Here is a 13,413-nt window from a genome sequence, read left to right as displayed (position 1 = left end):
TGAGGTCCACAAAGGATTTGGCAGGCTTTAGGTTCAATTACTTTGCAACAGCACCACTGTTGGTGTTAGAGACACGCTGTAAGGAGATTGAATAACATTGCTTACATCCATGCCATAGCATGCTATACTGTTTGGAAGTATGTTTGGTGTATATACTTGTGCCTGCTTATATTGTATACCAAGTAGTAGAAGTGAACAAAAAATATACTTTGCTCAAGGAAACGAATTTTCATCCAGTGCTCATTATCTGATTTGTGATGATTTCCCCCCCCAAAATCATCAATCAATTTTTATATCAACAGTTGTCAGTAGAATCAAATCTCTTCTAGAATCCTAGAAGCGGCATACGTCAACTCCTCGGCTTGTATTATGATGGTCCTGTGATTTCTCCAGTCCCATTGAGCCAGTCCTACCATCCTATGTAGTGACTTCACCCCCGCTGAGGGGCTAATTAAAACAGTTTCAGGGACAAAGGAGGTGATCCATTGTATCAGCCGGCCATCAGTTCAACGGATATGGTGCCAGAGGGGCACAGTTGTCCAGGATTAGTGCCCTTCAAAACCATACATAGATGGATATGTCAGTCTCCTCCCAGCACTGATGAAAGGTTCAGTCAACTCAATGGACTGCTTTAGATGTGGATATGGTTGATATGCTGGAACTGTACTATGGTGGAATCCTAAACTATAGTGACTTTATTGTCTACAACCATGATTAAGATTATTATTTTTTATCAGATGCAACATGCAAACCCAATGATGTCTATCTTCTGTAAATGCATTGGTTTTATTTAGTTGTATCATCCCAAAAGAAACTGAACTGACAGATTTAGAGCAACAATAAACCAAACCCTCCCAACCATTCCTGAGTTGTGCAGAAACCCCCCCCCCCCCCCCTTTCCCCAAAGAGATAAACCTACCTGCTGGTGACAAATCTTCCAACTTCCTGTCTTTTAACTTAAGCAAAGAGTTAATCAACTGGATTTTTAATCTCCTGAGCCACAGCCCTGGTGCCATAATATTTACGCTGGCCATTCTAAAGCTACCCCCATCTAACTGGGTTTCTTGATTCACAGCTCTGGTTGACCTCATTAAGTACTGACTAATAGTCTAAATATGGGAGTGTCTGTGGGAGGAAGTGGAAAGTAGAGATGCAATCAACACAACACATCTCCCATCTAATAAAAGCTGCAGGCATTTTGGAAACAATCGGTTAGAACCGGAAAATCCACAGGTACCGCAATAAAACAAGAGACATGATTCTCAGAGATTATTTTGAAAAGGTATTAATGAATATTTAAGTCTATTACTTCACCACCTTGTATTTGCAAATCTATTAGATATTTATACATTTGACATCTGTTAGGTTACTTTATTCCTTTTTGCAAATGACTGACCAGACCAAGAAACTTTGATTTGACTGAAATTACCACATGCCTATAGGACTGAAACTGCCCAGCAGATTTTTGTTTTTACACTGCTGCTACTCGCTGTTTATTATCTATGCATAGTTACTTTACCCCTACCTACATGTACAAATTACCTCGACTAACCCGTACATTGACTTGTTACCAGTACCCTCATTATTGTTATCTTTTTATTTTTTTACTTTTTTAAAACCTTAATTTCTTTAGTATCTATTTTCTTAACCCTATTTTCTTAAAACTGCATTGTTGGTTAAGGGCTTGTAAGTAAGCATTTCCCAGTAAGGTCTACACCTGTTGTATTCGGCGCATGTGACAAATAAAATGTGATTTGATTTTACATTAATCTGGGTTCCGAGCTAGGTATTTCATCTGCATTGTTGTTATCTCTCTGTGGCCAGAGCAAACTTATCTAACAAAAAGGAACTGTATGTAACCAGAAACAATAGACATGATTGAGTGCATTCCCCAATTGGGGTCGGGTTACAACGGCCACTTTAATAGAAGATATCTGTCGAAGGAGGTCTCCAAAGTTCTGCATTTGATCTTTATCAGTCTTTCAGAGCTTTTAAAAAGTGGTACGCCCAACATATGCTAATTTAAGCATCTTCTATTAAATGGTGCTAACAGGAAACACCCTAGAGCTCTGGTGACAGATGGCAATCCAACAGTGATTTGAACACTCGGGATACAATTTCATATGTATTTAATCATTTATACAGTCCAAAGGTCAATAGATTATTAGAAATATCAAATTATAAAAGTTATAAATGCATATACATTGTAATGCCTACAAATGTTTACACATGTTTACAATTAATGAAACACGTATTTATTATAGTTTGAATCATTCATCAAGGTTATCATAGTTTAAATATTAATTGGTAACACTAAGTTATGTTAAAGAACACACTAAAATGATTGACTTGTACTGCAATGTTGAGGAGAGTTAGCAAGTAAGCATTTCACTGTGCTGTATGCATGTGACCAATAAACTTTGAAGTGAAGTTAACAAATGACATTGAAAAAAAAGTGGAAAATTCCACATTGATGGTAGACAGACCACTACTGAACTTTGAAAGCCCCATTTAATGTTATTAGCGTAACAAAGGAAGATATGCTAATGATAATCTTTTGGGCCAGCAATGTGTGCATGGGTGGGATCAATGTGAAACGACCTGAGAATGACTCTGCTTCTAAAGAATTTCCACACCAATGAGCTCCAGGGGAACTAGAGCCAATGGTTATAGAATGAAGTTACAATATTCATATATACAGTATATTGCTTGTTTATTATATTTAAGAATGTGTTAACAATATGACTGTTAGGATTATTATAATAGTCATAATATTATAATAATGATTATCTTATTATCATTAGCAGCAGCCAATTTTTGTTTTGGTAATCTTTACCATCATTAGTATGTGTGATAGGTGTGTAAGTACAAGTGCAATGCTGAATTGGTGGACCCTTTAAGATTATATTGACAAAACTTAAATCAGACCACCAACAGATTCCGTTGGGGGTGGGATCACATATGCTAATAAAGCAGACGTCCATCAGCAGTCCTCAACACAGTCCAGCCTATAAAAACAAAGCTTCTTTCTTCTGTGAGGAAAACACAGAGACTGATCAGCTCTTTGGGTTCAGAGAGCCAACAAGATTATTCTTTGATACTGAACTACCCTCTCAAAACGACACAAAATCAACCAAATCCCAAAGGAATTGGTAGCAAACAGTCTTCAGACTAGATGATGTGTGGTTTAACTCAGGACAAGGTCAATTTAAACAAGAACTAAACTCAAACATGCACATGAGTGGTCACTGTCCAGTCCACCACAAGTACAGTAATTTGATCCCCAGACCAGGACAGTTCTTTCCTCATTCTGAGCAGTGTGTGTTTGGTCAAGGTGTGAGTTGAGTTCCTTCTGAACTTTCCATGACACAGGCTGGAGGTTTCAGACATGTCTCTCTGTCCACTCTGCGCTTCTATACACCGAGCTGATTATCCATAAACCGTTGTTGTCTCCACAGGCATTTAGGATGTCACCGCAAACATTAGCTTTGTCCTTAGGTGACTGATCATAGATCAACTAAAGTTCATGAACTTATGAGTTCAAATGGTAAATATAAATATGACATATCCTTGGGGTTGGGTTGCTGAACATTGAATATAATTTAAAAAAGGCGAGACCGATTCTTGATACTATAACTCTTCAACACAATACAATTCTCAAATACAATACCCTAATCTCTTTCAGGCCCTCATCTGACCATTGTATTTCCTTGTTCACTCAACCAACTGTGACTAACAGCATTCTACATCAAAAAGACAACAAGACCATTTCCTGGGTCTCAGAAATAATGTGTTCAATGCAGAAGCATAGCACCCAGTTGGCCATAAAATAATGAGGGGAGGAGAAATGAGAAGGGGTCAATACATAGAATTTTTTAATATATATTTTTCTATTTTACCTTTATTTAACTAGGCAAGTCAGTTAAGAACAAATTCTTATTTTCAATGATGGCCCAGGAACAGTGGGTTAACTGCCTTGTTCAGGGGCAGAATGAGACATGAGGACAGAGAGACTCACATTTGGCTCATCTTCAGATGAAAACAACAGTGCAATATAAAATAAAATATTTGAACATTTTTTAAAAAGGCATGGCTCTTGTCCTTTCTCATCACCCCCCTGAACAGAGGGTCTATAGAAATTAAAAGGATGAAAAGGTTTCAAAAGGGGCCTAATGCTACCCATGCATGCAGGCCATGGACTTTAATGGTGTTTCTCCTAAAACGGAGAACAAAAGAGATTCTTCCTGTCGACCCATTAAGGACGGTGCTCAGTAAATATGCATCATAAGAGAAGAGCAATCACATTTCAATATTCATTCAATCATGGTATTGCTGCGGATTACTGATAGTATAAGACGTATTAACACATACTGTAGGCACACAAATAAAGCCTTAGTGTATTTATGAAACGCCTCACAACAGCCTTAAGTGTCTTATGATACAAATAATGTGGATTTTAACACTTGCTATAAGCTATCATTACCCATGTAATTATAACATTATTATAGCAAGTCGTTATACTGGGTCCACTTTCTGCTGTGTGATTGTGCATTTAAACCAGATAAAGCAAACGCAGCCTTTAAAACAAACACAGACATAGCAAAGAGTAGGAGCCCTAAACTGCCAGGAGACAATGGTCTATATCTGTGAAGATTTCCATCATGTTTTTTTTTTTTTTTAGGATAATGCATGCATGAGCAAAGAAAATATTGCGCTTGCTCATGGCCATCTGTCCAAACCAAAGGCATCTTTAAAATGGTAAATGTTCATTCGTTTGGATATGCAATAGGTTTTACTGTGAGAATATTGACAATATAAGTTTGAAGGATCATAGTACCTTTTCAACTATTTCTTCTTTATTGTTATACCACCAGCCATATGCCCATTCTTCATCAGTGTTGTTGCATACGTGAGAGTTCTTCAGTGGATTGGACAGTGACATTGAAAGCAATGATCTAACCAGACAAAACTGTGATTGACTGTCCCTCCAAATCTAACTGAAAGTGCATACCGAAAACACAAAGCAACCTGCTGACAATGCAAAAATGACCACAAAACAAAGCAGAAAACCACACAAATAGTATGTCTGACGAGAGAATAACAATTGATTGCAGGCGACAGTAACCAATAGCCAATTGATATAGAAACTGAGGAAATACAGCAAGCTAAAGAAAAACTTTAAAAAGATTAGAACATGCAAACATGCCTTTTTTTGGTAAAACAATGGCCTTTACATAAAAATACCAAATCACAATAGGTTTTTACGTTCACAGCTGGGCTATCTGCAACAACATCACATTCATCATAGGTAATTTCAAAATGGTATATCTAGAACGCAAGTCACAGCAAATTATATTGCTGAGTGTTTAAGAGCAGGAGATACTGTAGCATTCCTTTGTCCTTTAAAGGATTTTTATGGGCTTTGGCCAGCAACACTCCGGACCTCCCCATTGGCTAAAAATTATACTTATTTTCCTGTCCCCGAGGACTTATTTTTAAACACTGCTTTCATTCTTAAAGAAACAACAGCAAAATAGCCTGTCAATGTAATGCTTCCTGACAGCCCAGTATAAGACAAAAACAACACCACAAATACTAACGTTTTGAATGAATTTACACTACCCCCAGGCCTATTTTTAGAAGTTAGTGTTGTGGGTAGACTATATCTTTACTTCATGAGTAAGAATATGGAATAAGTTATACATATCAATATTTTCGATATGCTACTTTTTACTAAATGAATTGACTGAATCAAACACCGGAGTTGTTTTGTAAAGACATCAGACCTAAAAACATGAACAGCTGTAAAGTGAGTGGCTATCCCATTGTTTTGTCGCCGCTCATAATTCCAATGTCTGAAATGTGACAGGGTGGTCTGAGAGCTGAATAGAGCAACATGATCAATCACCATGTATTTCTATTGTTAGAGAGGAACAAATGGCAGCCTACTAACCCTCACTGTTACTAAAACAAAATGTACCTGATAACAATCACAATTCAAGTGATAAGACACTGAAAGGTCTGGAATATAGCGGTTGTCATCCCTACCTGTAGTCTTTCTGCATGTTGGTTGTCAGGACTTTCAAACGAGTTGAAATCTGAAATAAGATGTCACAATAAATTCAATGGCCTTCATACTTTGACAAATAATTGCAATGCATCCAAAAAGACAATTAACTTGTACCACTAAGCACATTGTCCACTTGTCAAATGGAATGTCTAATCAAATACGTCTATATTTTGTATTTCAAACACATATTGTATTGAATGAGGGGCAAGATAAAAGCCTCCCATGTTGTGAAAAAATCTAAACTCACTTAAAATGTCAATAGTGTCAGGAGAAAAAGATGCTAGCATTGGAAAACAAATCCATATAAACTCTGAACTGATCAGTTAATTGCATTAAGGGAATTCAATGCCTTTTACTAATGGTACAGCAAATTGTGTGCAAACGATTCAAAGGTCAAAACATTTGTACACAAAAAAGAGTAAGGTATTTAGATAGTGGAACATCACGGGACTTTATAGCTTTAAAAACAGATGTAAAAAGGAACCAAGAAAGAAATCCAAACCCTTTTTTAAAAGAACTCCAATGATCTCGTCCACGCTCTCCTAAATATTTATCACCATATTACTGACAGGAGTGAACCATAAGAGCAGAATATTCATTAAGTTTTATAATAATGGACCTTTTGACATTTTCACACTATTAAAAGTGGTCAGATACTACTGTTCTATGTTACAGAGGGAAGACTCCCCAGTATTTCACATCATCCATTCTCTCCATCACGTGGCCTTCTCTGGCTTAGTTCATGTCCAGAAGGAATGCATCAGAAAATACGACTTCTTTAAGCAGCTGTGAGTGGAAATAGCTTTTCCTGGAGACATTTATGACCCCATTCAAAGGCCTGACATCTCAAACACAGGAAGGAAGGAACTCAGAAGTGCCATACAGTATCAAGATATCCATTTACACTTCCTGCTATATATTTTTAACAAAGCCTCACAAAACACACCTTTATTCAAACAGAAATGTAAGATTGTATAGATTTGTGAATGGACATGGTTTTACATACACGCACGCACGTACACACCGTAAATAGGTTTGTGGATGTATAAATGCATGTGTGGATGCTTTTTATATTAGCCATTTCAAGTAACTCATCAAATGGCTGTGTCAAACTTTGATTAATTACACAGGGATTTACATATATAAAAAAGCTGGGAGAGAGAGCACTTAGCCCACCTCCTATGACGTTGCATGTAGAATGTGTTCGGGGGAAGCAGGCCCTCCTCAAGGGTGCTTGGGATTGGAACCCTGGAAGTCTCTGCTCTCTGCCTGATAATAGATCAAAGAGATGCATAAGAGAACAATTCTAGTTTTAAAACACTTTTCCCACATAGCAGCCAGTCACCCTAATGCATAATGGAATTTTACAAGGCCTCAGCAATTATGGCTTCAACCAATGGACTCTAGTAATAAAACACCACGTAAAAAATCTCTTAAATGAGATAATTAACCCCACATTATAAAAAAAGATACACACTAGGGTGCATTATAATGTTGCTGTCTGATTATCACTCATATAGTCATAATACAAACTCCATTTTGTATAATACCTAATGAGATCAAACATTTACAGGGATGAAAATAGACACTAAAATGTTTATAGAAAAAAAAGAGGCATTGGTTCAGATCAATAGTTCAGAAGGATGATTTTAATGTTGGATACTTACTGACCTCCAAAGGCAATCTAGGGACATTACACCAGAGCGCTAGAGATGCTGGAGCGTTATGTCTGGTAGCCTCGGACACCCAGGCTTCACTGAAATGACGAGATGTCTGAATATAGAATGGTTAAAATAAGCATACATACAACTGTAAAAAATGTTATGTTTACATGAGAAATCATATAGATCTCAATAAATAACCACAGTACGTTCCACAAATACTGGGACTTCACAGATACTACATCCACCGTCTATCGATCTCTAGATCCTTCAAAAAGGTACAATTATTTCCATTCTACAGAATCAAAGTGACATTCCACATATTCCATGACTCTTAAGATCTCATCCTCGTTGGAAGAGCAGTCGGAGCATCAGCCAGCTAATGATTTGCTCAGATTGTGTCCATCCACAGCCAGAGAAAGCAGAGGGGTCACAGCTGAGCTTCTAAAGCCATTAGTGCTGAAATAAAAATCAATGGTCAACTGTGCCAGAGCGACTCCTTGGTAACGTCCCAAATGGCACCCTGTCCCCTTTAGGGTGCAGTTCTTTTGACCTGAGCCCTATGGTCCCTGGTCAAAAGTAGTGCACTACATTGGGAATACGGTGCCGTATGGGATGCAGCCCTTTTCAAGTGCAGCCTTCACTTCCCTGCTAACACTAAGGACTTGAAGGCTGAATGTCAAACTGGCTCCAGGAGGATAATAGCAAACAACAAGCAGAAGAGGCATTCAATCAAATGTCTATTGACTATTGTAGATAGTAGTTTGTGCTTTGAAAACAAAAATACCTTGACATATTTTCAATGATGAATCAAACCTGCAATATAACATACAGGAGGAAGACCTCATTCGGAAATTGAGGCACATAGATCATTCTTTATCAGGTGAATCAACACAGCATTGTACCAATACCAAATTGAAATGTATATGTTTACCATGACTCTTTGCCAAAGCCATGAAAGGCTGCAATTCCGTAAAGATACTAAGAACGTTAAGCAAATAGCTTGTGGACACTAGGAACATCTATTGACATAAATAATAGGTAACTGGAAAGCATATAAGGTATTTTCTGTCTATAACTGTCTAGGTTTTTTGATGTAAGTTATCATTTTTAACTTTAATGTATTAATACTATTTCATGGTCAACGACAGTTTGGTAAAGCAGAAACATACACCAAGTACAATACATTTCAATTATCATTTCAAAATAATAGGAAAGTAGTACAGAAACACAAGCAGATATTGTTTTAATTTGTTTTTCTGAAATGCCCAGTTTCATGACACTTAAAGCAATGCATGGCCTCGTGTTCAACAGAATTGAAAAGTTCATGATTGGGAAACATGTCAAAGATTAAAATAATCCGATTTTGACTAGGTTGTACCAAACATACTTCATTCAAGCCTGAAATGATGATTAACAACTAAATTCATCTAAGCATGACATGAGTCATCACTCTGTAACGGAACATTAGCTGCCATCTAACCATTTGTTATAAATATCTATTTGACCTGTTGCAGACCTTCAGTAATGGTGGTCTAGTCAGTCTTGGAGGCCGTCCATGTTGTGTGTGTCCGACACTGAATAGAGGTTCTGTGTAGAGACTGAGAGTTGTTCTAGAACAGGCTGGTTCTGGGCAGTCACCACCAGAGGCAAGCTGTGGATGACCATTCCCTGGCTGCCTAAACTGATGCTAGGGACAATGAGACTACTGTCCTCACAGGTGGTAATGCTATTGTCCCCAACCCCATGCACCACTGTTACATGTGCCTGCTTGGCCAAGTCTTCTGAAGGGCCACCTTCGCTACACATCATGTCCGGGGGCGGGAACATGGAGGTGGCCGTGGCAACTAGGTTACCGTGGTTCCCGCCCTCCGTCACCACAGTAACCTCGGTGCCCCCCTCCTGGATAAGAGCGTTAAAGCCCTCCAGGTCTGAGCAGGTGGTGATGAAGGCCTGTGTGCTGTGAGCTGCTGAAGAGACCTGGGAGGTAATGGCTGTCTGCAGTAGGGCCTGATGCAGAGGGTTACTGCTGTCCTCTGAGGAGAGGTGTGTCAGCAGGACCGTCCCAGGCTCCAGACCAGCGCCCTCTGTTGGACCTCCTATATGCTGCATGGGCGTGAGGCTCAGGTTGACCTGCTGGATCATGGAGTTGACCACCATGTCCTGGTTCTCTGGGCTCAGGAGGACGGCGGAGGAACCCTTGGTGTGATGCTGGTGCTGCCCAATGTCCACACCCACCCCAGCCTGCAGGGGATGGAAGGAGCCCTCCTGACCCAAAGGGTGGGATACTATGATCTTAAGCTGGGCACTGCTGTAGGGGGCCAGGGGAGCTAGGGGGACATGGTGGAGGGGGAACTGGGTGGTGTGGCTGTCCTGCCTGGGTAAAGGGCTCACAGTCACACTACTGGGCTGGGAGGTAATGGGCTGTAGCGTCAAGGAAAGAGTCTGCTCAGAGCCTGATTCCCGGTGCTGCTTCCTGTGGCTGCGCAGAGAGTCCTCCCTCACAAACGACGCCTCGCACAGGTCACAGCGGAAGGCCCGCGTCGCATCCAGCTTGGCCCGGTACCGGGAGCTCACAGGCTTGGCAGGGTCCTCTCCGTTACCGACACTGGCTTTGCCTCCTTTCCCACCAACACCTGCACCCTTCTCAGGTTTGTCCGCATGGCACTTCTTCTTGTGGATGACCAGGTTGCTGCGCTGCTTGGTGGCGAAACTGCAGAAGTCACATTTGAAGGGTCGCTCTTCAGAGTGGATCCGCTCATGGACCTTGAGCGCCCCCTTGCTGGAGCAGGAGTAGATGCACTTGGAGCACTGGATGGGTTGAGTGGGCTGGTGCTCTCGCGAGTGCTGCCGCAGGGCTGTCTTATTGGTGCACTGGAAGTCACAGTCAGGGCAGGGAAAAGAGTTGGACGTGCCGTGTTTTATCTGGACGTGGGATTTCAGGTTGCCCTTCATGGCACAGCGGTACTCACAGAAGTCACACTTATAAGGCTTCTCACCCGAGTGGATGCGGATGTGCCTCTTCAGGTCAGAGTTGATCTTGAACTTTGCTTCACACTGAGTGCACTGGAAAGGTGCATCCCCTAAAATAGAGGAATATATATCTTTATAGAACACCCAACAACAACAAAAACTTGACTCGAAACGTACGTTTGTCAGACTATTCAGAAGTTAAAAGTGGTCTTATACCGAAATGAGTCCATGTCCCATATTTAAATCCCAAATGAATGGGAAACAATGTAGACCATTTAATAACCAGATATCAGAACCAGACTTATATAACTTGTGAACACCAATTACATGCTTCAGTGTATTAATCAACCCAAGTAGTGAAGGGAAAGCAGACCCACCAGTGTGTGAGCGGAGGTGTACGGTGAGCTGGCTGGAGTTGCGGCTGGCATAGGGGCAGATCTGGCACTTGAAGGGCCTCTCGTCATAGTGGATACGGAGGTGTTTCTTCAGACTGCTGCTGTCGGCCGCAGCGTAGGAACAGTACTTGCACTTGTGAGGCTTCTCTCCCGTGTGGGATCGGAGGTGCATGTTCAGCTTGTCCCTCCGGCTGAACCGCTTTTGGCACAGCTCACATTCAAATGGCTTCTCACCTGGACACAGACAAGCACATATACACAAACACACACACACACAGGTGGATTGGAGGATACATTTATGTCACGACTGCAATACATACTAGGATGAGCGTAAATACAATTTGAATTATGATCTAATAATACTGGTATTGTTACATACCAGTATGAGTTTTGAGATGCCGCTCCATGTCTTTTTGACCGTACTGTGTCTTGAAAGAGCAACCTAGGGGCAAAGGAATAAATTATGCATTTGATTAGAAAATTGATTGATTCATGCAGCCTGAATATAATAGTGTTGTTTGAACCACATTTCAAGGCCACTTCACTGTAGAATTAAGTTGTGTAAAAGTCAGCTATCAAAAAAAGTAAATGTGACCCAGTAAATAACTAATTGGTTGCAACTGACCAGCAAATAATGTGCTTCCTCCCTTGCAGCTGTATGGAAGCAATGTGTCAGAAGAGTAATAAACGAGGAAAGAGGGAGTGAGCTACCAACCTGAGAAACAGCAGCTGCGTCTCTTTGAAGTCAGGGCAGGTTTTATTTTTTTGGAAGGTGTTTTTGGGGCTTTGGTCAGGATCTTTTTGACACCTCTCATAACACACGTCTGGTAGGCTTCCTCAAAAAACTCTGTGCTGGAATCTGGGGGCAAAGGGAGGATATTCTGACTGTAAAGGATACATTTCCAGACAACTGAGTTACCAAATAACAAAGGACTTTTTTTTAAACTTGAAAACATATAGACTATTCATTGTTTCAACAGTATAATAAAAGGAGTCTGGGGTAGCATGTTCAAACAAGATCGTGTAGGGAGAGACATCTTATGGTCTTACCTGTAAGAGTGGGTGCGGAATTTGATGCTGATATGTTAGAGGAGGGTATATGACAGCCATTTTGCTTGTGGGCCAGAAAGACCTCAAAGTTATTGTACTGCTGCTTACAGAAGCCACAGATGTGGATATCTGGGCTCACTTCCACAAGTACATGGTTCCCTCCTGTTGATGAGGGAAAAAATGGGATAAAACCCAGCTTTTATTCAAGACCATGATGATTATTGACAACCATAGCCTACCCTGCAATACCAAGACTAATCCTACCTTTGAGTAGGGACTATTTGAATGTAGGCCTACTTTGCAACTTGTAAACATAGCTAGCCATATTTTCATATAATTGCTAACAACAGACTGCTAGATGATAAAGGCATTGGACCTTTTTGTGTAGCACAAATATTTAAATGAATAATTTGACTACCAAGTGGACTTTGTTTTGAACATTTGTTATGAGTTCTTACCCCCTCCGTTGAATGATGCCATTTTAACGCTAATATAGCTGGATATCAATTCAGTTTAGGGCTCCCCTAACGTAGGCTACCGACTTGGGACGGGCGCCTCGAATCGAATCCATTCAACATAAGTATACAATACAACAAGCGCCTTTGAAATAGCAAAAGTTTATTATCTACTGACTTTTAGCTCTGAACTCTCTACTGGCAACATTGTTGCAACCATTTTACGACAGGCTCCCTTCACTTTTCGGCAGTACACACTTTTCCTCCAGGGGAATTTATTTTTCATTTTCATTTCAGCGCATTACTGCCATCTAATGACTCGGAGGTCTCAGTTCCCAGCATCCGCCACATACTTGACTCGTAACCAAGGGCCTTATTCTAATGAAATCCAAAATCTTTGAATTGCTTTGTAAAAATCCAAACAAAAATAGGATCCAAACAAACAAATGTCAGAGAGGAAGAGGTGAAGCGAGAGGGATTAGCTCCCAAAATGAATCATTAAGCTAATTATGAGTTTTTGTATGGGGACAATGAGTGTCGAATTTAGTCAAGATAAAAAATGTATTGCTATTTTGATACAACTTATTTGATAGAAGTTTCATAATGCTTAGGTTGTTACGAGTGCACTGATATAAGTGTGATGCATGTGACATCCTGGCAACTTTGAGAAAAAAAACACATTATATTGTAGTTGTACCAGTTGAAATTCGAGAGGCTAACGCAGCATCTCACTCACCGTTGAATACACGCGGTTGACATAAACAAACAGTTTTTAAATTATGAAATGTATCCACAAATCCAAAGAGAGG

General features: G+C 40.2%; 1 protein-coding gene across 1 annotated transcript; it reads right to left on the bottom strand.

Annotated features, from left to right (window-relative positions):
• Positions 1-8,960: 8,960 nt before the first annotated feature.
• Positions 8,961-12,846, bottom strand: LOC106567118 (zinc finger protein 64). The gene is made up of 6 exons (XM_014136035.1): positions 12,608-12,846; positions 12,150-12,311; positions 11,815-11,958; positions 11,479-11,541; positions 11,082-11,333; positions 8,961-10,814 (listed from the first exon to the last, which is right to left on the bottom strand). The coding sequence occupies exons 1-6, from the start codon at positions 12,627-12,629 to the stop codon at positions 9,271-9,273; spliced, it is 2,187 nt and encodes a 728-aa protein (XP_013991510.1). The 5' UTR covers positions 12,630-12,846; the 3' UTR covers positions 8,961-9,270.
• Positions 12,847-13,413: the final 567 nt, after the last annotated feature.

Source organism: Salmo salar, chromosome ssa13 (assembly GCF_905237065.1).
Source record: "Salmo salar chromosome ssa13, Ssal_v3.1, whole genome shotgun sequence".
Classification (NCBI taxonomy): Eukaryota; Metazoa; Chordata; class Actinopteri; order Salmoniformes; family Salmonidae; genus Salmo; species Salmo salar.
Note: the sequence above shows the minus strand (reverse complement) of the source record. Positions and strands in the feature narration are given on the sequence as shown.

Coding starts and splice junctions, on each gene's coding strand:
- LOC106567118 (XM_014136035.1), bottom strand. CDS start 12,629: ATGGCATCATTCAACGGAGGGG. Junction 12,312..12,607: donor GGCATCATTCAACGGAGGGG/GTAAGAACTCAT, acceptor CCTCATCAACAG/GAGGGAACCATGTACTTGTG. Junction 10,815..11,081: donor ACACCTCCGCTCACACACTG/GTGGGTCTGCTT, acceptor CCTCTATTTTAG/GGGATGCACCTTTCCAGTGC.